General features: G+C 43.8%; 1 protein-coding gene across 1 annotated transcript in view; it reads right to left on the reverse strand.

The window, feature by feature from the left end:
• Window positions 1-26,545, reverse strand: part of SPAG16 (sperm associated antigen 16) — a 1,286,809-nt gene that overhangs the window by 1,081,331 nt on the left and 178,933 nt on the right. Inside the window, exon 9 of the mRNA XM_029606125.1 lies at window positions 11,502-11,650. Coding sequence (XP_029461985.1) covers window positions 11,502-11,650 — 149 coding nt within the window. The remainder of the gene's footprint in view (window positions 1-11,501; window positions 11,651-26,545) is intronic.

Genomic DNA, 26,545 nt, shown 5'->3' on the forward strand with positions numbered 1-26,545 from the left:
ACTGACAAGGCTTAAGTGAGAGTCTCTGAGAGAGAGGCATAGACAGAAGTCTAGGGCCAAGTAAGAGTCGGGAGAAGGCAACAAGCAAGAGAGGTCAAAGTCCAAGCAAAGGGTCAGAGGCATATTGCAATCAAGACATAGTCCATATCCAGGCGAAGGTCAATTCAGGTGATCAGTCTGAAGAGGAGACACAAACGGGACAGGAAGGACTGACATGCAGGATGGGCAGGGAGGCAAGAGAAACCGGATATAACAAAGCAGGTCAGGCTGGAGAAACGGGGCAAGGCTGGACAAGGCAGGGCAGACTGGAAAGATGAGACAAGGCTGAACGAGGAAGGGCAGGCTGGAAAGACAAGGCAAGGCTGGATGCAGGACAAAGGAACCTAGCAACACACACTACCAAAGTAGTTGGACCTGTTGCTGAGGCAGTGATGGGGACTATTGGTCTTTCCTTAAATAAGGGGATACTGTTGATGTCATCACTAGGTGCCACAGGTCTGTTCCATCACCAGCCCCTTAAGATCCACTGTGATGTGCATGGGCACTGGAAGATATCAACATGCCAGTGGCAATAGGGCAGAGTCAGAGGCTGGAGTCTGCAAGACCCTGGTGGCATTTCCTGCCACATTTGAATGGCGTTGCTGACAGAGGGGTGAGTGATGCCGGTCATGGGTAGTTCCTGCGACCGAAAAACATAATACCTGCATAGCTTGGAAGGAAGAATGCTGATGGGGTGAGAACTTTTTTGGAAGGGTAGAGAGAAAGGGATACTTGAGGGAGGAGAGAGGGGGATTCTTCTGGTGCAGGGAGGATTATTGGGAGAGAAAGAGAAATCAGAGTTGCTTACCTGAAACAGGTGTTCTCCGAGGTCAGCAGAATCTCAGTCCTTATACATGCGTGACATCATCTGTTGGAGCCTGGCACGGAAAACTTATGTCAAAGTTTCTAGAACTTTGAATGAGCCTTTCTGAGCATGCTCACGCATGCTTTATACCATGCATTCACGTAGGGTTCCCTCAGTCTTATAATATACAATTCAAATAAAATAATAATAATAATAGTAATAGTAATAATAATACCCACAAACAGGAAACCCATCTCCCCCTGTTGTAACAGATCCATGTGCGGCGGAAGGCGAAGGGGGGGGGGGGGGGTCCTCCACCAGGAGTCTTTGCAAATCTGCACACCACTCATGCCTGGGCCAGTCCAGTGCCACCAGGAGTTCTAGTCCCCTGTGGCCTTCGATCTTGTGAATTATCCTGCCCAGCAAAGGCCACAGAGGAAAGGCATAAAGCAATCTGTCTTCCAGCCAGACCTGTATGAGATCATCTATAACCAGGGATCACGGATTTCTCCTACAACTGTAGAATCGAGGAACCTTTGCATTGTGCCAAGTCACCAGCAGGTCAAGGAACAGAAGGTCCCAGCGATCCACAATCAGCTGAAATGCCTCAGCTGACACCACTCTACTGGGTCCAGATTCTCCCTGCTTAAAAAGTCTACTCCCATGTTGTCTTTTCCTGCAATGTGAGAGGCCGAGATCATCTGCAAATGACCTTCTGCCCATACCATAAGCTGGTCTATTTCCTGTGACACTGGCTGGCTCTTGGTTCCTCCCTAGCAATTGATGTAAGCCACCATTGTCGCATTGTCCAACATCACACGAACCGCTGGATCCTGCATCCTGTGCTGAACTAAAAGCATGCCAGCCATACTGCCCGGCTTCCAGGCAAATGATGTTCCAGGGGGACTCTTTGGCACTCCAACGCCCTTGCGCTGTCAACTCCAGTGTAAGCCCTCCAACCGTGGAAACTCGCATCTGTCAAAAGTACCAACCAGCTCGGAGAGGACAAGGGAACTCCCTTCCTCAGATGATCTCCCTGCAGCCACCCCTGGAGGCAGGAGCAGATTTCAATCAGCAAGTGGATTCGAACAGCATAATCCTGAGGCTGCAGGTTCCAACAAGATAGCAGAGAGCACTGAAGAGAACACATATGCGCCCTCACCCATGGCACGACTTGCAGGGTTGCCACCAACAAGTTGAGTACCAGTAGGTAGGACCACACTGTCGGACGTATGGTGTTAACCAACTTACGCACTTGAGACATCAATTTCTGAATCCGAACTTCCGGTAGGAAAAATTTGTCCTGAACCATGTCGCATCAAACCCCCTGACACTCTAATCACTAGGATGGTTGAAGATTGCTCTTGGTCAGGTTCGCCACCCAACCGAGCTCCTGTAATAATGAGATCACCTTGTATGTCATCAGGCGGCTCTCTTCCTGAGACTTGGCTCGAAACAGCTAGTCGTCCAAATACGGGTGCACCAGGATCCCTTCTCTTTGCAAGACCATCGCTACAATCACTATAACCTTGAAAAATGTACTGGGAGCAGTGGCTAGACCAAAGGGCAGCGCCCGAAACTGATAATGGTGCCCCAACATTACAAGGCATAGAAAGTGTCGGTGCATCAATTGAATGGGAATATGAAGGTAAGCCTCTGACAGATCCATGGAGTTCAGAAATTTTCCCGACTGCACTGCCATGATCACAGAGTGTAAGGTTTCCATGCGAAAATGAGTCATCTGCAAATGATGGTTGACCCTCTTGAGACTCAATATGGGATGAAAAGAGCCCTCCTTCTTGGGCAAACATAATAAATGGTAGGGATGTGAATCGATTTTTGACGATTTAAAATATAGTCCAATATATTTTAAATTGTCAAAAATCATTAGGGCCATGATACAATACCAATTCACCCGATTTATCGTCAAAAAATCGTAAATCGGGGGAAGGGGGAGGGCAGGAAAACCGGCACACTAAAACCCCCTAAAACCCACCCCCGACCCTTTAAATTAAATCCCCCACTCTCCCGAACCCCCCCCCCGAAATGCCTTAAATTGCCTGGGGGTCCAGCGGCGGTCCGGAATGGCAGCGGTCCGGAATGGCCTCCTGCAATTGAATCGTGTTGTCTTCAGCCGGCGCCATTTTTCAAAATGGCGGCGCAAAATGGCGGCGGCCATAGACCAACACGATTCGACTGCAGGAGGTCGTTCCGGACCCCCGCTGGACTTTTGGCAAGTCTTGTAGGGGTCAGGAGGCCCCCCCAAGCTGGCCAAAAGTCCCTGGGGGTCCGCTGAACGACCTCCTGCAGTCGATCTCCTGCCGGCGCCATTTTCCGTACGGAAAACGATTCGCGGCAGGAGATCATTTTCCGGACCCCCGCTGGACCCCCAGGGACTTTTGGCCAGCTTGGGGGGGCCTCCTGACCCCTACAAGACTTGCCAAAAGTCCAGCGGGGGTCCGGAACGACCTCCTGCAGTTGAATCGTGTTGGTCTATGGCCGCCGCCATTTTGCGCCGCCATTTTGAAAAATGGCACCGGCTGAAGACAACACGATTCAATTGCAGGAGGCCGTTCCGGACCGCTGCCGTTCCGGACCGCCGCTGGACCCCCAGGTAATTTAAGGCATTTCGGGGGGGGGGGGTTCGGGAGGGTGGGGGATTTAATTTAAAGGGTCGGGGGTGGGTTTTAGGGGGTTTTAGTGTGCCGGCTCACGATTTTCACGATTTTAACGATACTTTAAACACCCAAACGGCAACAATACGATTCCCTCCCCCTCCCAGCCGAAATTGATCGTTAAGACGATCGAGGACACGATTCACATCTCTAATAAATGGAATAACACCCCATTCTTTCTTGACACATGGGCACCAGAACCACAGCCCTAAGCCTGAGGAGCCTTTGAAGCATGAGCTCCACTACCTGCTTCTAATGTAGGGAGTGGCAAGGGAACAACATGAACACATCCCAAAAAATACTGCAAATTCCAGCACATATCCTTCTCATATCACCTCCAGGACCCACCGATCCAATGTAATCTTGACCCCCCTCTGATAAAAGAGAGAGAGAGAGGTCCCCTATCTCATTTTCCCAAAGGTGGGTCGGAAAACCATCATTGGGAGGTAATGGAGGATCCACAACCTGAGCCTCGTCTGTTGCAAATGCCTGGATGCTGTTGCATGACCTCTCATGATAAAGAGGCACTGCACCTGTTTCTTATCTTACAGCAAACGAGGAACTGGAGAGTCGCTCCACTTACTGGCCAGGTTCTCCAACTCATTGTCAAACAAGAGGGAGCCGAGAAAAGGCAATATGGTGAGATTAGCCTTGGAGGTTACATCGGCCAACCAATTTCTCAACCATAAGAACATAAGAATATGCCATACTGGTCAGACCAAGGGTCTATCAAGCCCAGCATCTTGTTTCCAACAGTGGCCAATCCAGGCCATAAGAACCTGGCAAGTGCCCAAAAACTAAGTCTATTCCATGTTACAGTTGCTAATAATAGCGGTGGTTATTATATAAGTCAACTTAATTAACAGCAGGTAATGGACATCTCATCCAAGAACTTATCCAATCCTTTTTTAAACACAGCTATACTAACTGCACTAACCATATCCTCTGGCAACAAATTCCAGAGGTTAATTGTGCGTTGAGTGAAAAAGAACTTTCTCCGATTAGTTTTAAATGTGCCACATGCTAACTTCATGGAGTGCCCCCTAGTCTTTCTATTATCCGAAAGACTAAAAAACCGATTCACATCTACCCGATCTAGATCTCTCATGATTTTAAACACCTATATCATATCCCCCCTCAGCCGTCTCTTCTCCAAGCTGAAAAGTGTTGTGGAGCGCTAGGAGAGCGATCCCACTCCTGGGTGATGTGTGTCCTTGGGCCACGGCTCGACCCCAGAGGGCTCTGAAGAGGTGCCGCGGGAGGCGTGGCATGCCCGAGCATGGGCTGGACGGGAGCAGGGCTGGAGTGACATGGAAGACAGGCCCTCCTCCGGACCTGCACGCTTCGGAAGACCCAACAACTGTTCACAAGACCAACAATGTTGGTCTTGTGAACAGTCCTCCGACTGTTCCCAGCCCTTTCGGACCTGCCGCAGGGTATGGCACGAAGCAGCAGGCCGGATGGAGGCCAGGACAGCGATGACTAGAACATAGATTCAGAAGAGACTCAGGAACATGGTACTGCAAGTGCAGACGTAGACTCAGGAACGTGGTACTGGAAGTGCAGACGTAGACTCAGGAACGTGGTACTGGACGAAGAGACGTGGAGTCAGGAACGAGGTATGATGCATACAGGAGACTCAAGGGCGAGGTACGAGACTGGCAACATGAAGCGCCCTACACAGCCCGCCCGTGGGGCTGGTCACGGACCACGACAGGGGTTGCCGCTGGATACCAGGCTTTCAGCAGGTTCAGGAACAAGGTAAGGCATTCTCACGGACTTAGAAACGAGGTGCATGGCTTGCATCACGAAGCACCCTACTCAGCCCCGCCCCGTGGGGCTGGGCACGGACCACGACATGGCTTGCCGCGAGGCACCAGGACATTTAGAAGATACAGGAACAAAGTGCTAGCTTTCAGGAGATTCAGGAACAAGGTAAATACTTCTCAGAGATTCAGAAACGAGGTACATGGCTTGCCTCACGAAGCGCCCTACTCAGCCCGCCCCGAGGGCTGGTCACGGACCACAACATGGCTTGCCGCAAGGTACCAGGACATTAACCAATGCAGGAACAAGGTGCTAGCTTACAGGAGATTCAAGAACAAGGTACTTAGCTTTCAGGCGAATACAGGAACAAGGTTTGCATCATCTGGGCTGGAAACATCAGGAGAGGAACATCAGGACTGGAACAACTGGACAAGGAGCTCCGACAGAGAACATGAAAACCGGGACCTTGCAGAAGTGCTGGAACACGGACGACTTCCTGGAGCGAAGGATCTCAGGAGTGACCAACTCCTTGCGAAGGCAAAGGCAGACTGAAAGCTGAGCCATTTAGTAGGGCTGAGGTGGACAACGCCCAGGGAGGGGTCAGCAGGGGGCCACACCTGGCTGGCCCTAGAAGAGGAGCAGAGAGACACGCGCTCGCGCCCTAGGAGGCTGGAGAGGAGAGCTGGAAGCTGATGGCGTCCTCAGCCACGTGGAAGGCCAGGGAAGCAGTGGAGCAGCCCTGGGCTGGAGCTGGGTGAAGGCAGGTCAGTGGAGCAGCTCCCAGCTGCAAGGACAGAAGCAGGAAGAAGCAGAGAGAGGTAAGGCTGGCTGCAGACACCGGCAGAGAGAACAGAGAGCTGCAAGGACTGAAGCAGGAGAAAGGCTGACTGCAGGAACGGCTCCATGCCGTGAAGACAGCCCCAGGAGGAGAGGTATGACTGCAGGCAGAGTAGAGAGCTGTAGCAGGCTGCAGGCACTGGCAGGGACGGCTTCCCAGCCAGGCAAGGACCCGGGCTTTAGCAGGCACCAGCAGAGATGGCCTGCTGACTGAAGGGCCTGGGATCGCAGCAGCACATCGGGAGAAGGCAGGAACAGCTGCGGGGACAGCCCCAGCTGATTCAGGGAGAAAGCAGCAGCGAAGACTGGCTGTGGCTGTGAGAAGGTAAGAGCCTGCCCATGCTTCTTGCGGGCAGGAGCATAACAGAAAAGTCCTAACCTCTTTAGTCTTTCTTCATAGGTGAGCTGTTCCATTCCCTTTATCATTTTGGTACTCCTTCTCTGTACCTTCTCCATCGCAATTATATCTATTTTGAGATGTGGTGACCAGAATTGTACACAATATTCAAGGTGCAGTCTCACCATGGAGCGATACAGAGGCATTATGACATTTTCCATTTTTTCACCATTCCCTTTCTAATAATGCCCAACATTCTGTTTGCTTTTTTGACTGCCGCACACTGAACCGACGATTTCAAGGTGTCATCTACTAAGATGCCTAGATCTCTTTCTTGGGTAGTAGCACCTAATATGGAACCTAACATTATGTAACTATAGCATGGGTTATTTTTCCCTATATGCATCACATTGTACTTGTCCACATTAAATTTCATCTGCCATTTAGATGCCCAATTTTCCAGCCTCACAAGGTCTTCCTGCAATTTATCACAATCTGCTTGGGATTTAACTACTCTGAACAATTTTGTATCATCTGAAAATTTGATTACCTCACTTGTCATATTTCTTTCCAGATCATTTATAAATATATTGAAAAGTAAGGGTCCCAGTACAGATCCCTGAGGCACTCCACTGTCCACTCCCTTCCACTGAGAAAATTGTCCATTTAATCCTACTCTCTGTTTCCTGTCTTTTAGCCAGTTTGTAATCCACGAAAGGACATCGCCACCTATCCCATGACTTTTTACTTTTCCTAGAAGCCTCTCATGAGGAACCTTGTCAAATGCCTTCTGAAAATCCAAGTACACTACATCTACCGGTTCACCTTTATCCACATGTTTATTAACTCCTCCAAAAAAGTGAAGCAGATTTGTGAGGCGAGACTTACCTTGGGTAAAGCCATGCTGACTTTGTTCCATTAAACCATGTCTTTCTATATGCTCTGTGATTTTGATGTTTAGAACATTTTCCACTATTTTTCCTGGCACTGAAGTCAGGCTAACTGGTCTGTAATTTCCCGGATCTCCCCTGGAGCCCTTTTAGCTATCCTCCAGTCTTCAAGTACAATGGATGATTTTAATGATAAGTTACAAATTTTTACTAATAGGTCTGAAATTTCATTTTTTAGTTCCTTCAGAACTCTGGGGTGTATACCATCCGGTCCAGGTGATTTACTACTCTTCAGGTTATCAATCAGGTCTACCACATCTTCTAGGTTCACCGTGATTTGGTTCAGTCCATCTGAATCATTACCCATGAAAACCTTCTCCAGTACGGGTACCTCGCCAACATCCTCTTCAGTAAATACTGAAGAAAAGAAATCATTTAATCTTTCCACGATGGCCTTATCTTCTCTAAGTGCCCCTTTAACCCTTCGATCATCTAACAGTCCAACTGAATCCCTCACAGGCTTTCTGCTTCAGATATATTTTAAAAAGTTTTTACTGTGAGTTTTTGCCTCTACGGCCAACTTCTTTTCAAATTCTCTCTTAACCTGTCTTATCAATGTCTTACATTTAACTTGCCAACATGTATGCATTATCCTATTTTCTTCTGTTGGATCCTTCTTCCAATTTTTGAATGAAGATCCTTTGGCAAAAATAGCTTCTTTCACCTCCCTTTTAACCATGCCGGTAATCGTTTTGTCTGCTTTCCACCTTTCTTAATGTGTGTAATACATCTGGATTGGGCTTCTAGGAAAGTTTGGCACGAGAGCCGTGGATTTGCTTACTGTCCCCCTTCCATTAATTAATTCAAATTTGATCATATTATGATCACTATTGCCAAGCGGCCCCACCACCGTTACCTCTCTCACCAAATCCTGTGCTCCACTGAGAATTAGGTCTAGAATTGCTCCCTCTCTCGTCGGTTCCTGAACCAATTGCTCCATAAAGCTATCATTTATTCCATCCAGGAACGCTATCTCTGTAGCGTGTCCCGATGATACATTTACCCAGTCAATATTGGGGTAATTCAAGTCTGATAATCCACTGAAGCATAAACCTTGCACATCCGCAAGTATTCAGACACAATGGTGCAGGATAAAACTCTCACTTCCACTGGAAATTATGAACAGTTACATTTATTCAGAAGAATTCAAGTGACAAATATTCATTGCGGCAACTCCATCAGTAATAGCAAAGATTTCTTAAAGTCCCCCGACACGGTCCAGTGTTTCGCGACTGCTGCATCGGGAGGGACCAAGTAACAGAATCAATCTGTAATATAACAAAGTGTGTAAGAAGTGGAACAACTGAGGCTACGGTGAAACATTACAGTACAAACACATACCTTTAAAAGTAATCTCTGGAGCGCAAGCGCCCTCAAAGTTGACAGCCATTTAAAGCACAAAAAGGCGCGAAAGGGAACCTCTCGCGAGATGCAATCAGATCCAGCTAGTGACAGATCTCTTCTCTCAGTAAAAAAGGTGCCACTCAAGTGGCAAGTTTTTTACTGAGAGAAGAGATCTGTCACTAGCTGGATCTCTTCTCTCAGTAATAAAGGTGCCACTCAAGTGGCAAGTTTTTTACTGAGAGAAGAGATCTGTCACTAGCTGGATCTGATTGCATCTTGCGAGAGGTTCCCTTTCGCGCCTTTTTGTGCTTTAAATGGCTGTCAACTTTGAGGGCGCTTGCGCTCCAGAGATTACTTTTAAAGGTATGTGTTTGTACTGTAATGTTTCACCGTAGCCTCAGTTGTTCCACTTCTTACACACTTTGTTATATTACAGATTGATACTGTTACTTGGTCCCTCCCGATGCAGCAGTCGTGAAACACTGGACCGTGTCGGGGGATTTTAAGAAATCTTTGCTATTACTGATGGAGTTGCCGCAATGAATATTTGTCACTTGAATTCTTCTGAATAAATGTAACTGTTCATAATTTCCAGTGGAAGTGAGAGTTTTATCCTGCACCATTGTGTCTGGGTAATTCAAGTCTCCCATTATTACCGCACTACCAATTTGGTTAGCTTCCCTAATTTCTCTTAGCATTTCACTGTCAGTCTCACCATCTTGACCAGGTGGATGGTAGTATACTCCTATTACTATAGTCTTCCCCGACACACAAGGGATTTCTACCCATAAAGATTCAATTGTGCATTTAGTCTCATGCAGGATGTTTATCCTGTTGGACTCTATACCATCCCGGACATAAAGCGCCACACCGCCTCCTGGGTGCTCCTCTCTATCATGTCGATATAACTGGCATCTGGCCGCCGTAATCGAAGACACCCCTCTGGACAAGATGCAGACCAATGCACATCCTGCAGCAGCTGGTACAATAACAGAACTAGGATTTATGCCAGAGACAGCAACTTCCTGGGAGAGAAGTAAACAAGAGGCATCTGAGGACTACTTATTGAGCCTCCTTCCCCTGCCAAGGAACAGTTAGGGGAAGGTCAAGGTCAGGCGCCCCACCTAAGATGTCGTCAACTAGACCACATCCAGCTGGGAAGAACCAGGCTTAGCCAAAAATAGAGGAAGACAAGACACTCAGGCTCCAAGTAGCACCTGCACAAAGCAGCAGGCACTCTAGAAAGGAAACGCCCAAAAAGAAGAGGCAGTATAAAGATAAGGTGCTTAGACTTCTGAAGATTAGGCGCTATCATGGCCAACAATGCGCTGAGCGGCAGCTGAAGGCACGTGTCTAGCTGCTTTTTGCTTTTTTTTTTTTTAATATATATGTGTTCAACTAGGCACCCAAAAATTATGCGTCCAAGACATATGCACGCACAAAATGAGAGCACACATAAAACTCAAGCGCAGTGTCTCTTGAACGCTGACAGAATCACGCGGCCAATAGTCGGCGCTCAAAATTCAAGGCTTTACTGTGCTCCTTAAAACTGGGCACACAACTGGACTCTCAGCGAGGTGCATATGCCGGACCAACAAGCCAGTAGAGGGCAATCTCCAAAAGCATGTGAAAAGCCTTTGCGGCCTACCACACTGTGTACAGCGAAAAGCCTCAGAGCGGGGCCTAGCCTACAGAAGCTGCGCAACCTGCCAGACTACCCATATCACTCGACCTCCGATGGAGCGGGACAACATCGGAACAGTGCACAGAGTTCAGAGACCGGGCGGGAGAAGGAAACTCTGTACAGACAACACCTTGCACTAAGTCTCTGTATATCTTCTTCCTTTTTTTTTTTTTTTTAAACTTACCAGAGCTCTGCCTTACCTGGCTGAGCACAGAGACGGTCTCCAACTGTGTGGGGAGAGGTCAAGTGCCGTCACTGCCATGCTCGGCTTCCTGCACCCGCTGCCTTTCAGCTGCTCAAGCAGCTAAGTCCATGCCGGCAAAACCAGCTACCGGACCAAGGCACACCTCTGAGGGACCACTGAAATCACCTCAGTAATTCTCAACTGGGGGAGGGACCTTTAAGTATCACCGCAGGAGAGTGGGGCTTTCTTTTCCTTAATATAGATTTCAAATTTCTCCTTCCAAAAAACTCGAAGCAATCCCCATAGGGAGATGCACATCCACCATCTGCTGGAGACAGAGAATACTGGTAGGCTCGGGTCACTGCAGAACTATATACACTGTAACATCAGCTTGCTCCGTCTCCATCTGCTGTCAGGGGAGCATAAACCCACTGGTCCTGAGTCCATCTGTCTACACACTAGGAAATTTTGTTTTTAAAAATTCATTACCTTAGTAGCTGTTACCATATATCCAAAATATGCTCACACATTTTTCAGTCCCACAGACACACAATGGGAAAAATCTTTGGCTACATATGGCCCACAGTGATTTTCCATAATGATATGGCAAGATGATGAAAAGTACATTTTGCTAGGCAAAGCATTGCTTCTAGGATTTCTAAAGAGGGAGACCAGATAGAGCAATAATTTACACAATCACAGCAGCAACTGAACAGTGGAAATTTGGATGTAAATTTTGGGATACCACTGATATTATAGATGTCAATGTTCTCTTCTTTACCTTCTTTCAATGAGACATTCTCATAGCAAAACAGTAAACTTGTAGTGCGACTTAGAAAACAAGTTCCATATCTAATAAATAAATCAAATAATTCATACCTTTGGATGCCTCTTGCCTATTTGCTTAGTTGGATCTTTGGCTGGATCATAGGGAGCAACTCCTGCTTGCAGAAGACTTTTCTCTCTGGCTTCAAGAATAGCTCTTTGGGTAGGCCCTATTGTCCCATCCTCTCTTCTGTACTTGTAAACTTTTGGAAAAAAGTACAGATCAACTGTTATCATTCATTTCCCTCATTTCATTCTTTGCAAGAAAATTAAGAAACTATAAAAGGATGAGAGAGGCATTTTGTGAAGAAAAATTCATAACATTCAATCACTTGCCAAAAAGAGGAGGCCAATCTTGGTTTACCAGCAGGACAGCACACAGGACTAGAATAGTCAAAATACATTCTTAAAGATATATGTTCCTTTTCTAAGCATATTTGCATTTCTATATGGAAGATTTTAAAATAACCATCTAGTTTTTGTTTCATTATATAAAACTGGTCAAATATTACTCTCTCAGCTCAGTATGTTCAGTGTACAGTGGGAATAAAAAATGCCAAAAGATGCCGGGTTAAGATTAGGAATTACATATGCAAAATCAAAGCCAATCATAAAGAAACATATGATAGCATCTCGATACATGAAACTGTGAAGGATAAAGGAAAGATGAATAAATAAAGACAATTCCAGCATGATGGGAGAGAAATTAAGTTTGATTCCTGAAGCCCTCCACCATGACCAAAAAAGAAAGCAAAATTGCTTACCTTGTAATAGGTGTTATCCCAGGACCAGTTTCTAGAAACTTTTGACTGGCACTGTGAGGCCACTGAGCATGCCCAGCATGCCATGATATTCTCTGCCACAGGGGTCTCAATCTAGTCTCGTATTGTAGCAATGAGCTTTAGCAAAAAATAAAATAATAAAAGGTATGAGACCCAACTCCGCGGGGTGGCGGGTGGGTTCCGTGAAGACTACATCCTGCTGTCCTGGGATAACACCTATTACAAGGTAAGCAATTTTGCTTTATCCCAGGACAAGCAGGATGCTAGTCCTCACATATGGGTGAATAGCAAGCTAGAGGCTGATTCATTTTGTTGGGAAGCAACAGTGATGTATTGTTGTTGAAAATGAATCAGCTGAAGATTACAGCAGGTTGGATGTAGAAGGAATTGGGATTAAACTGAAAACAAGTTCTTTAAGACAGATTGTCCATAGGCTGAATCTTGTCGTCCTTCTTTGTCCAAACAGAAATGAGCTGCAAAGGTATGAAGAGAACTCCATGTTGCTGCTTTACATATGTCAAGGATTGGCACTGAACGATAGTGTGCTACTGAAGTTGACATTGCTCTTACTGAAAGTGCTTTTACTCGCCCTTGGAGAGGAAGGCCTGCTTTTTCATAGCAAAACTGTATGCAATCTGCTAGACAATTGAATAGAGTATGTTTACCCACTGCTTTACCCGGTTTGTTTGGATCATAGGAAACAAAAAGCTGATTGGATTTCCTGTGGACTGCAGTGCGGTTTAAGTAGAAAGATCGTGCACGCTTACAGTCCAAGGTATGTAAGCCTCTTTCTCGGTGAGAAAGGGGCCTTGGGAAGAATGTGGGTAAAACTATGGATTGGTTCAAATGGAATTCCGTAACTACCTTGGGAAGGAATTTTGGATGTGTATGGAGAACCACTCTATCATGCAGGAACTTCGTATAGGGTGAGTATGTGACAAGTGCTTGTAACTCACTAACCCTTGTAGCGGATGTAATGGCTATGAGGAAGATAGTCTTCCATGTGAGAAATTTAAGATCACAGGAATCTATGGGTTCAAAAGGAGAACGCATTAGTCTTGTTAAAAACAGATTCAGGTCCCATTCTGTGACTGGAGGCCGAAATAGTGGTCTAATTTGAGTTAAACCTCTCATAAACCTACTGACAAGAGGTTGTGTGGATATAGGTGCATCTCCCATTTTGTTATGGTAAGCTGAGATTACACTTAAATGTACTCTTACAGACGAAGTCTGGAGACCAGCTTCTGAAAGATGGTATAAGTAGTCTAGTAGAGAAGTAGTGGGGCAAGTGAAAGGATCAATATTCTTTTGTCTGCACCACAAAGTGAATCTCTTCCATTTGGAAGAATAATTCTTTCGTGTGGAAGGTTTACGTGAAGCTATAAGCACTTGAGATACATTGGTTGAGAGATTGAGTGGTTGTAAAATCAAGCTTTCAACATCCATGCTGTCAGGGATAGGGATTGAAGGTTGGGATGACGCAACCGACCCTGATCCTGAGTTATGAGAGTGGGAGCTACTCCCAGACAAATTGGATCCCTGACCGAGAGGTCTAGAAGTGTGGGAAACCATACTTGTCGAGGCCAATACGGGGCTATGAGTATCATGGACCCCTTTGTCCTGTTGTAGCTTCACTAGAGTTTTGGTTATGAGCGGTATCGGAGGATACACGTATAGAAGGCCTGAGGTCCAAGGGCAAGCAAAGGCGTCCTTGGCTGGCTGGCTGGTTTTTCTGTTTGTGAAGAGAACAGAACTTGTCCACTTTGTGATTCAGATGTGATGCAACGAGGTCTATTGTTGGTTGTCCCCAACGCTGAAATATCCAGGTCACTACTGAGGGATCCAGGGACCACTCGTGTGGTTGGAAATGACAACCGAGTCGATCTGCCACTACATTGTGAATGCCTGCCAGATAAGTGGCCCGGAGGAACATTGAGTGGTTCAGGGCCCAGCCCCAAATCTGAGCAGCTTCTTGACAAAGGAGGTATGAGCCCGTACCTCCTTGTTTGTTGATGTACCACACGACAACTGTGTTGGCCGTTTGGATTAGTATAGGCTTGTGTGAAAGGCAGTCCTTGAACGCATGCAGCGCATAACGTATAGCTCGAAGTTCCAGAAAATTGATTTGAAATGTTGTTTCGAGTTTTGTCCAAGTCCCTTGAGTTTGGAGAGTGTCTATGTGAGCTCCCCAACCCAAGGTGGATGCATCTGTAGTTAATGTTATCTGTGGGACTGGTTGTTGGAAGGGTAGGCCCTTGCGCAAATTGTCCTTGTTTACCCACCAAAGTAGAGAAGAACGTAGCTGGTGGGTTACTTGAATTGGAGAATGCAGTGGTTGAATGGCTTGGATCCATTGAGGTCGTAAAGTCCATTGGGTTACTCTCATGGCGAGCCTTGCCATAGGAGTGACATGAACTGTGGAGGCCATGTGGACAAGTAAGGTGAGAAACTGATGGGCTGTTGCCTGTTTCTTTGAGTAAATCAAGTTTGCCAACAGGGATAATGTTTCTGCTCAATCCTCGGGTAGAAAGGCTCTTGATAGGACAGTGTCCAAGTCTGCACCTATGAATTGAAGTAGGTGAGATGGAGTAAGGTGGGATTTTTGATAATTGATGAGAAAACCCATGGAGTGAAGTAGGGAAATTGTTCGACTGAGAGAGGTGAGAGCTCCCTCTTGAGAGTGACTTCTGATGAGCCAGTCGTCTAGATATGGAAAAACATGGACACTTTGCTTGTGCAAGTATGCTGCTATTACTGCTAGACATTTGGTGAAAACTCTGGGAGCAGAGGCAAGGCCGAATGGCAGGACTCTGTATTGGAAATATTGATGACCCATAATGAAGCGTAGATACTTGCGATGAGGAGGGAATATTGGAATGTGAGCGTAAGCATCTTGTAGATCCAGAGAACAAAGCCAGTCTCCTGTTTGAAGAAGTGGAAGCATGGTGCCTAGAGAAACCATCCTGAATTTTTCTCTCTTTAGAAATTTGTTGAGATTTCTGAGGTCTAGGATGGGACGTAGGTCTCCGGTTTTCTTTGGAATGAGGAAATAATGGGAATAGAATCCTCTTCCCTTCTGAGACCGGGGTACCGGCTCTACTGCCCTGGCTTTCAGAAGGGTGGATAATTCTATTTGCAGTTGAAGTCTGTGATTTTCGCTGAGATGAGATTGACTTGGTGGAAAACCTTGGGGAATTGAGATGAAATTGAGTTGCTATCCTCGATATATTATTGATAGGACCCATTGGTCCAATGTTATTGATATCCACTTGTTGTAAAATTTGGATATCCGGCCTCCCACAGGCAGTCCTGGCTGAGGATTTGAGTAAAGGCTCAGTTCTCTGGATGAAATTTCAAAAACCAGCAGCAGGTCCTGTTTGTGGAGCAGGTTGGGGCCTACCTGCTCGCTGTGGTTGTGGTCTTTGCTGGGTTCTGGAGGGCCTGGGTCTAGTTGCAGGAGGGTAATATCTGCATTGGTGGTAGAAAGGCTGTCTGGTGTCTTTCCTTGGAGGTCTTCAGCTAGTATGTGTGGAGGGATCCTGTGGGAGGGAAGATAGCTGTCTTAATGTTTCTGTGTGCTCTTTTAATTGAACACAGCATCCTGTACCTTGGATCCAAATAAGTTGTCTCCTAGGCAGGGGAGATCTACTAGCTTATCCTGCACCTCTGGTCTAAGGTCTGATGCCCTGAGCCAGGTCCACCACCAGGCACTGATGCCTGACGCAGCCACTCTTGAAGCCATCTCAAAGCCATTGTAGGCAGCTCGGACTTCATGCTTTCCGGCTTCTAAACCCTTGTTTATGATAGCCTGTACAGCCTTCTGTTATTGTGTGGGGAGAGATGGAACAAACTCCTCAATTTGTTTCCAAAGATTTCTCTGGTACTGGGTCATATAGAGGTGATAAGCTGAGATTCTGGAATTCAACATTGCACCTTGAAAAAGCTTACGGCCCAGGGAATCCAGGAACCTATGGTCTTTACCTGGAGGATTTGATGAGTGGACCCTTGTTCTTTTAGACCTTTTCTGTGCTGATTCCACGACCACTGAGTGGTGGAGCAGTTGTGGTTTCTGATATCCATGCGTGGCTTGTACAAGGTAAGTACTATCCATGCACCTATTTACTGCTGGGACAGAACAGGGATGTTCCCAGAGGTGGTGTTGCAGTTGAAAAAGGACATCATGTATAGGAATTGCAACAATTTGCTTTGGAGGGTGACAAACTGGAGAACCTCCAAAGTCTGTTGTCTGGTGTCTTGTTCTGCTTGCAATTTATGTATTTATTTATTTATTTATTTTGAGTTTTTCTATACCGGCATTCGCAATGGGAATCGCATCATGCCGGTTTACAATTAACAAGGGGTGAAAAAGAAGATATCATAAGAACATTAAACATTAACAGGTGCTGAAAGAAAGGTTGCAGTTACAATAAAACAGGGAAATACACAACTTGGAGCAATGAAAAGGTGATAGGAACTTAACAGAGAGAACAAATTTGTCAATTAATGGTGTTTACAAAGATATGAAATTTGCAAAGTTATTAATTACCATGTTAAGGTAAAGTCTGAGCGTCAGTTAATGGTGAATTAAGGTTCAGTTGGGGTCTGGAAAGGCTTTGAAGGGGATGGAGTCCGCCATCTCCTGTACAAAGGTGGTAAAAGTGAAGTCCTCTGGAGGAGATTGTTTCCTGGCATGTGGTGGTGATGGGTCAGACATAAAGGCTTCTGAGGATGTATCCGAAGCGGTGTCAGACCAAGTGTCATACTCCTGAGTTTGATGATGATGTGTAGCAGACCTAGGAGGAGGAGGAAGACCAGAAGGTCCTGGTAAAGGGTCTTCATCCTCTGGATCCTCTTCCATAGGATCAGATGGCAAGGAGGCTAATAAATCCTGGTATCGCTTAGTAAGGATACTATGCAGCACTGCTTCTGCAGAACCTGAAGTCTCAGGAAGATATGGAGCTGTTGGCGGATGTTTTGGCATCGAAGATTTCAATTTAGTCAATGCTTTCTTGGTAGATACCAATGTCTTTGTACTGTATTGTAGTGTCGGTGCCGTAGTGTAGATGGATATCAGCTGTGGAATCGATGAAGTCGTCGACATCGATGTTTGTAAAAAAGAGAACATCGATGTGGGAATAGTCATCGAAGACATCGATGGAATCGATGTCGTTGGCATCGAGGATTTCTCCAGCATCGAGAATACTGTGGGTGATGTCCCCGGCACCGAAATTGTCATCGGTATCGGTGGTATCGGCATCGGTGACGTGAGTGTGGAAGATGTCACCGGCATCGGTGTGCTCGCTGGCATCGGCGTGGTCACCAGAAGTTGTGTTTTCAAGGCTTCCATCACTGCTTGCCTGATAAGCGTGGTTAAGTCTTGCGTAGTAGGTGGAATTATCGGCACCAATGGAGGAGTCGATAGCGGTGACTGCAAAGGCGGAACCGGAGTAGGCGTGACTGGCAGCGGTAGATCTGTATCTTTATGCTGCTTTGCGCTCAGTTCCCCCGGGGGGGGGGAAACAACGGTGACGCCGAGGGTCGACGATGTCGATGTTTGTGTTTAGGCCGTGGTTCTGTGACTGACCTTGTCGATGACGTCGACGGGGCTGGCGATGCCGCATCTCCGGATCCTTCCAATCGTCGTTTTTTGAGGAGGATTTTCTTTGTAACTCCTGTTGGAGATGATTTGGTTGAAGTGGAAGGCGAGGGAAGGAGTTGAACTTGGAAAAGATGTGCCATCTTTTCTTGCCGAAGTTTTCTGCCCTTCGGAGTCATTTCCTGACATTGTTGGCATGAGGAGATATTGTTTTTTCTCCTAGACAGACTACACATTCTAGATGTGGGTCTGTAACTGACATGGTTCAATTACAAATCGAGCATTTTTTGAACCCCGAAGCCATGTCTGTATCGACAGCCGTCGATGAAAATTCTGTGAGAAAAAAATTTTGTTTTTACAATGTAAAAATGCTATCAATTTGTCACCGTCCGGTGACAAAAGGGAGAGTGAGATCCCGAATGGGTGAGAATGTGAAAAAATAATTGACTTTTCAGTCAGAATTGTGAGTAAACTCACAGGGCTCCTATCTCCGCCATGCTTACAGCAGTGCGGAAAAACGAAGACTAGAGTGAGACCCCTGTGGCAGAGAATATCATGGCATGCTGGGCATGCTCAGTGGCCTCACAGTGCCAGTCAAAAGTTTCTAGAAACTTTGACAGAAGTTTTTCCGCAATAGGGCTCCATCAGTGACGTCACCCCATATGTGAGGACTAGCATCCTGCTTGTCCTGGGATAATGCACATTACCAGAAATAATATCACTTAAATCTTGCCAGCTGTAGTAATGCAAGGTGGCCCCCATACCCCAAATAAAGAAGAGGCTTGAAGCCCTAAGACCTTGCTACCTCTTCTCTAGCAAAGCACAAGAGCACAATTCCTTTCCCATGCCACCCATGCAGTCATTTTTACCTCCTAGACTGAAGCTGTAATGGTACTAACTTATCCTCAGCTAAGGGTAATAAGTCCAGAATATACCCATTTAATCTTAAAATGATCTGAGTATAGGAATGGAGAAACAGTGAGATTGGTAAATCCAAAATATTGTATTGCATCCCCTGAACAGAATAAGTTTATACAGTGGTTTGCTTTATAGGTTAGAACCTTCACCATTTGACTAAACCTAGCATTAACACATAGAGGCATCAAGCATGCCATTCTGGATTACCAGGTTGCTAAAGCAGTAGAGGAGATGGGTTTTGGGAGTTGACTATACACCAGGAAGAGAAGAGATTTTCTGTTACTAATGAATAATATAGTTTTTGTGTGCAAAGTTTGTTCTTAATAGAACTAGAAGTGTTATTTAGGCTAGAAGCAGGCCCGGATTTAGGTACCGGCAACATAGGCAACTGCCCGGGGCATCAAATTTTGAAGTCACCAGTTATCCAGGCCAAAGATTCCACTTGCTTTAGGGCAGTGTGCTGGCATAGCTTTAAAGAAGCACCACTGTGATATGTGCCTATGGGCACCAAACTCTTAAATCTAGCCCTGGCCTGAAGGAGCAGTGTAGGTGAGGAGAGTTGTTATTTTCAAGTGTGCATCCTCTTTGGATTCTGCACTGCACATCTTCATGTTTCTGGGACTCTCCCTCCCCCACTTCACCATTCCCTTATATCAAATGACCCAAAAGTCATTGCTGAAGCAGGAGTCCAAAAAAAATGGAGTTCAGACTTCAGTCATATTTAAGAGGGATTTTGTGTTTTTTAAATTTATCTCAATAATTTTTGTTATGAAATGTTTTTATTTTGCTTTAAAGTTTTAAACATTGAACATTTCTTGTGTCCCCTCACTTTTAGCACAGACCCCCACCCCTAGCAGCAGAGTCAAGTCCCATCTGAGTCAGCCTGTTAAAGGTGCAGTAATTAGTGGGACCAGAGGCATAGGAATCACTACTGGTTGATGATCCCCTGCACATTTAAGCAGGCTATTTTGAGTGGGAAACACTACTGCTCTTGGGTTAGATGTGTAAAGGTTTGAGGGCATCAAAGTCCTTGTCTACTGGCAGGTAATGAATTACTTATCCCCAATACTCTCTGTCTAAGACATTAGCACTTGTATAAAGTAATGTTTTAACCACAAAGGGAGAGGGAGACAGCTTGAAGAGAATGGAAATAGAGTGTTTCCAGTAAATAAAAGGGTTTTATAACCACCACAGTGAAGTCCCACATAGAATGTGGTAAGGGATGGGGTGGGGGCTGGCCAAAGTGCATGTTAACCTTGTGCATCCCCAAAATATTCAGTTCTGGCTGCACCCCTGGTTTCGGGCTAAGAGGTTAAATCTCCTTAAATCTACACTCTATATTATCATTCCTTACTAATTGTAGGCTTAGCACAAATACATTTGGAAAGGACCTAAGTGAAACTTTGAAATTGCTACGATTGCTCTCCTACTCCTGAACTATTTGCTACCAGTGCTATTATCAGCACTGGTAGCAAATTTGCATACATTTTAAATATGACTATTACTGGATGAATTCCCAAATTTAAAAGATAATGTTGACATGTTATGCTAATTCTTAGAAATACATTTGTGGGATTGTTAAGTCTTTCTGAGAATGAACTCTGTAATGTAATACCTGTCTGAAGCAGAAGCCAGAATCTGTTATAAATCACTTCTGTACTAGAGCAACAGACTTTGATTTCCTCCTTGACACTTAATACATTTTGAACCTTGAGTATTCTTGCAATGGTGCAATATACACAATATGGCTCATGTCTTCGAGGTGAATAGAGATCTCTTATCACTGTGGCTATCTTGATATACATTCTATAAAGAATTTATATTCTTATGGATTAGTTAACTAGATGTAAGAAAGTCAAGTTTACAGTTATTTGGGTACAGAAATAAAGGTTCACAAACAGAAAATGTTAAACATTGTAACTTTTAATTGGACTAACTTCATACTTTTCTTTACTAACTTTCGGAAATTTCACTCCGTTAGGTCAAAAGTACATGAGTAGATCAGAGAAAAGGACAGTGTTTTCTGAATATAAAAGTGAATTACAGCTTACATTACAGCAATGGTGTAAACAGATGTAATATAATCTATAATTCACTTGTATATTTGGGTAACATATTTTGCCTTGACTTGTTCATTTTGTTTTTACCTAAATAAATGGAGAATAACTTCCAAAAGCTAGTTAAAAAATATATTAAGTTAACTATATATATGCAATTTATACCCAATGTACTTCTTTATTTCTACCAAATGTAACTCACTTCTTATCTATTTACTTACAATCCACCTCATACTTGTATATCATATTTGTATGTATCCATTACTTATGTACTCCATGCCTTTTAGTCTGTGTAATCTGCCCTGTGCCTACCTTTAGGAAAAGGTGGAATATTAAATACTTCTAAATAAAAAAATAAATAAAATATTGTCTAGGAACTCCAAGGTTAGTGATTGATCTGCATCATCACCATGTATGTTAAAAGTCACCGAGCAAGAGCACTTGCTTGACTGACTCTAGAGTTATCATTTCTACCATATCCAATAAATCCTTTAAGGATGCAAGCAAATGCTAACTCCTCGTTTCACTTACGAAAGGAGGCATATGCATTCACAACCCTCTGGCTGCCTAATGGTGCATCTCTTGAACAGCAGTTGGGAATGCATAAGAATCGAACCTTTCCACTCCCAACTCTTCGTTGATGAAGTACTGTAAATCCTGGAGGACACAGGTGATTAATTATAACATTTCTTTCCTCATTCAGCTATGTATCTGTCAAACAAAGCATAACCAATCATTCATTTTCAATCAGATCATAAATTAAAGAGATTTTATTGTTAGCTGATGTAAGGGGCATTTCTACAGGTAAAACAATGTTTTACCCCTCAAAAATGATTTGTTATAAAACTGGCATCTAATACACAGTTAAATTTGTGCATGTTATGTTCTCTATGTATATAAGTTTGCCCAGACTGAGCAGAGGTGTTCCCGGTGAGGGGATGGGGAAATGTAAAGTTGGGGAGGGGCTTGGAATTGTGCATAAACCTTTAGATTTTAAAAGTATACATGCAAACTTTCCCCACAATTTCTGAGTTGTTTTGTTGGGCTAATTCTCAAAGCGAACATACCTTTGTAAGTTTGTTTTGAAAACTGGTGCAAATTATGCAAGTTTTTTATTATTTTCTTTATGAGGGTTGTTATAAAATTACCCCACTAATGTTTAGTAGCACCATATTCCACAGGCCTAGTGCCTGGCTCTTGTGCAGAAATCTACAACTCTATTTGTCAATTAAGTATTCCAAAAACCTATACCCACATCAATTTTTTCTCTTTTCTTCTTTTTTTCAACCTTCTTTAATTATATATCTCTAAACCAGAGTAAAAATTCACAAATTTTTCTATATAGACAAAAATCCTTTTACAAAAAAAAAAAAAAAATGTTTTGTGATGGAAAGTGGATGTTTCATAAATGTTAAAGAGTACCATCCAGGTTATCCTTACTTTTATTTTTAATCACCAACAAACCACCGACCACCTTACTTTATTATTTATTTTCTCAAAAAAGTTTTAAAATTCATTGTGAATTTTTGTCTAAAAAATGGGAACAGAAAGAAAAACCGATGGAACAGCATATTGGTGAGCTGAGATGAGTTGTGAGTAAGCGGTTTCCCCTGAAGAAGATGTTTCGAAACCTGGCCATGTCGGGCTAAAACGTTATCATGGATTATTTCCTCAGCGGTTCAGTTAACAGCGCGGATTGAGTACTTTGCGACCTGGTTGAGAACTACAAACACTACTGGATTGAGCTAAGTACTTTGCGAGTTGTGGTGAACATATAAATGGGAAGTGATTAATATTCAATGAAAATCTTTGCCTTCCAAAAGAGTTAAGTGGTGATCTGTTCCCATTTTTTAGACAAAAATTCACAATGAATTCTAAAAATGTTTTGAGAAAATAAATAATAAAGAAAAGTAAGGTGGTCGGTGGTTTATTGGTGATTAAAATTAAAAATAAGGGTAACCTGGATGGTACTCTTTAACATTTATGAAACCATCACAAAATAATTTTTTTTTATTTTTTTGTAAAATAATTTTTGTCTATATAGAAAAATCTGTGAATGTTTACTCTGGTTTAGAGATATATAATTAAAGAAGGTTGAAAAAAAGAAGAAAAGAGAAAAAATTGATAAGTGGGTGTAGGTTTTTGTTGTTGCATTACGGTGATTTTTACCTACATTGGTGGATTTTTTGGGTTGGTGAATTATGTATTCCATGCAGGTGCCTTCATCTCAGTGTTTACCATGCGCCCTAGAAGGGTTTGTGATCCCATTTTATTACAGAACAATCTAGGTAAGTTCATTTACCTCTCTGAGGGAGTGATGGGAATTATAAGTTCTAGATAAATTGGATGGATGGGCAGACTAGATAAGCCATATGGTCTTTTTCTACTGTCATGATTCTCTCTTTTTATTTAACCAGTTGTTATGTAAATGTGTGTATATATCTGTACCACTTTAAGATCACTGTCACAACATGGATTTAAAAGAATTACAATGGATGCCAAGGGGAGCTTGCAAACTAATTTGTACCAGCATGTCTGTAAGTTAATTTTCAAAGTCAAACTCCCCTTGGAGTCTCCCTTTGAAAACTGAAGCCAGGCACTCACACTACAGGTACAAAGAAAAGACATACTTTACACTTAGGGCCTCATTTTCCATCGGATCGCACGCGATACCAAAATGGGGGCGGAGTCGGCCCTGGAAGAGGAGGAGTCGGGGCGTCACCGGGGCCGACTTCGCGAAGACGCCACGGGCGACGAAAAGGTAAGGGCCTTTTCGCGTCCGAGTTCGGGCCCAATAGCTACACCTTCTATGGTGGCGCTTTTGGGTGCGAAACCGGCAGCGATCGTACTACGACGGTGCGATCACTGCCGGCTAGCACAGGCCCTCCCCCCCCATTTCGGCCCCCCGCCCCTCATTCCCTAAAGTATCGCAGGCCTCACTCCAAAGGCCATCAAATCTTCATGAGACCACTGTCCTGTTCATAGGTGTCACGTAGAATGTCAAAGTGGCCCCTAACCCCCTACACTCTTACCTAAACCCCACCTCGAGTCACTAGGTGGGCCTACCACAGGGATACAAATATCTACCTATGGGAATGACATTATGGCCAGTCTCTCTCTCTCTCTCTCTCTCTCCCCCGGCTCTGGACCAATCAATTCACCTGAAATAGGCCTTACAGAAGACATTGCAAAGGGCAATGAAACCTTAATGCACGGTCATGGCAGCTATCGCACAGCCTAACACAATTCAAAGAGGTGTAGTTAAAATCAGTGTTACGGCTGTGCGATAGCTCTTTGCAGACAGGCTAACCCAGCCCACTCTCCGCCCCTAACTCCTCCTATTTTCTGAATTTGCATTGCACCATACGATATGGTGCTATCGCATGCGTTAAACACGTTTTCGCATTTTGATAAATGACCCCCTAAATTTTGTCTGGGTAACTCATTATCCAGTCAGTAAAGTGGAAAACCAAACTCTCAAAAGGTAAATATACAAAGACAAAGGGAGAGATGGCATATAATTAAATATGACCAAAAACAACAAATACAACTCAAAAAAACTTTTTGAAAATGATCCTTGCATAAAGTGAAACATAGTTTCTCAAATAATTGCACCTCAACAGTCTGGAATGCTGTGGGGAAAGCCTATCATAATCAGTAACTGTGCATGAAATATATTTTTTAAAATTTTTCAAAATTCTGCATTTAAAACCAGTCCAAAAATTATGAATATTGAAAAAGTTAGCTTTGGTAACTATCAAGCGAGAAAACAAGACCGGTCACCCTTTGAAGAAATACAGTTCACAAATGTCTGGCGCTCGACACATATGAGTTTCACACATAGTGCTTCATCAGGAGGGGCACAACACAAGTCTTAAATTCCAATGAAGCACTATGTGTCGAGGGCCAGACACTATGTGTTGAGGGCCAGACATTTGGTAAACCAAAATTCTTCAAAATTTCAAATGACCAGAATGAGCCATATGATGGAATAAAAATAATTTTTTCACTGGATATAACATTGAATGCATTTTTTGAAGTCTGCTTTCCCCATTTGGGACATTTAATTATATGCCATCCCTCCCTTTAAATCATTACCCTGACAAAATTTAGCCAAATAAAAAGATGCAATGATGGAGGTGTTCTGGGGCCATGGCAAAATTTTAGCTAGTGAATGCTGATATTCCGTCCTACCCAACTAAAGTTAGCCAGGTAAATCTAGTCGATAAAATACTTGTCCTAAAGTTACCCTCGTAATGTTATCCTGGGAACTTTAATAGGCTATATTGAGCAGAGCACTTGATGCCAGATACTTCAAGTTTTTTTGAAATTTTTGAAAATATGTCTCGGCATGCATGGTAGTTCCCATGCTATTACAAAACGCATCAGTTCTGTAATTCAGCTAATAAAAATAAACTCCAATAGGGAAGGAGAGAGTATATGTATGACTAATGAGCCACTGTCTTCAGAGAATGTCTGTTACAAGTAAGCAATTTAACTTTCTCCAAGGAGAGCAAATTGCCAATCATGCAGGTGGGACTGCCCAGCTAAAGGAGAAACATAAAAAATTAATTTCACAAACAGGACAACAGCATGTTTTTTTTAAAGTCCCTTTTTCTTTCTATTATTTTTTTAACACAGCCCTAAATGTATTTATTTATTAAATGATAAAAATGAGCCATGGGGTGGGGGGGGGGGGGGAGTTAGGGTCATAAAAGAATATAAAGAATAGATAGCCAAATCTACTGTTGCATCAGGAGTCAGGGTTTAAGCAATAATAAGACGTAAATGTGTGAAATGAATTCCACATCACAGCCTAGCAAATCTCTTCTACACAGGTACACAGATGCATTTATGACCTTTATATTATGGATCTTGACATGTCGCTCTAAGGTGAAACCTGCTCGGGTATAAGAAAAGAATATGCAATCTACAATCCAATTTTATAAATTTTGTTGGGATACCACAATCCAAGGCTTCTTATGTCAAAAAGAAACTAAAAGTTGGATGGATTTTTCTAAGGACTTTACTTTGCCCTAGATAAAAAGCGATGGTTCTCTTGCAATGCACGCGGCCCAAGGAAAAATATTGGAAGATGACATAAATAGGAAGTGAACTTGGATTAGCTATTCTTATACAAGTGTAAACCGTTATGATGGAACCCACCGAATGACTGTATATAAAAATTTACAAATAAATAAATAAATAAACAAACTTAGACAGGAACTTAAGGATGTGTGGACAGTGCTACCCTACTTTGGTGAACTTTGTTATGAGATGGATAAGTTACCAGAATCTGGAGTTCACAGATTCTGTGAACTGAAGTTAAGGCCATAAAAAAGAAACCTTCTGAGTCAGACACTCCTAATTGGGGAACTAGCAAGACAGAAAAAGAGTCTAAGGTACACCATATTCTGAAAAAGACAGCAAAAAAAGCATGTGAAATAACTCAAAGGAAATATCAAGTAGCAACCACTTAGAGAAAAAGATGCATCTGGTCAACAACTGGAAAACATAAACTGAGACATGCGGCTAGACCATGGCAGCAAGGGAACTACCAAGTCTGCCCAGAGATGTTTTCAGGAGATCAGCTGATCCAGATACAGCGATTGAGAAAATGAAACTTCATTTAAGATAAGTCCCCCTGATGCAGGAGATACGAAACACCAGCTGACGTCAAGGTTTGGTTCTCTTATGTCAGCATGACACTCTTTAAATAGTTTTAATTGCATTCTAAAAAATTGA

The sequence above is a fragment of the Rhinatrema bivittatum genome, chromosome 6 (assembly GCF_901001135.1).
Source record: "Rhinatrema bivittatum chromosome 6, aRhiBiv1.1, whole genome shotgun sequence".
NCBI classification, from domain to species: domain Eukaryota; kingdom Metazoa; phylum Chordata; class Amphibia; order Gymnophiona; family Rhinatrematidae; genus Rhinatrema; species Rhinatrema bivittatum.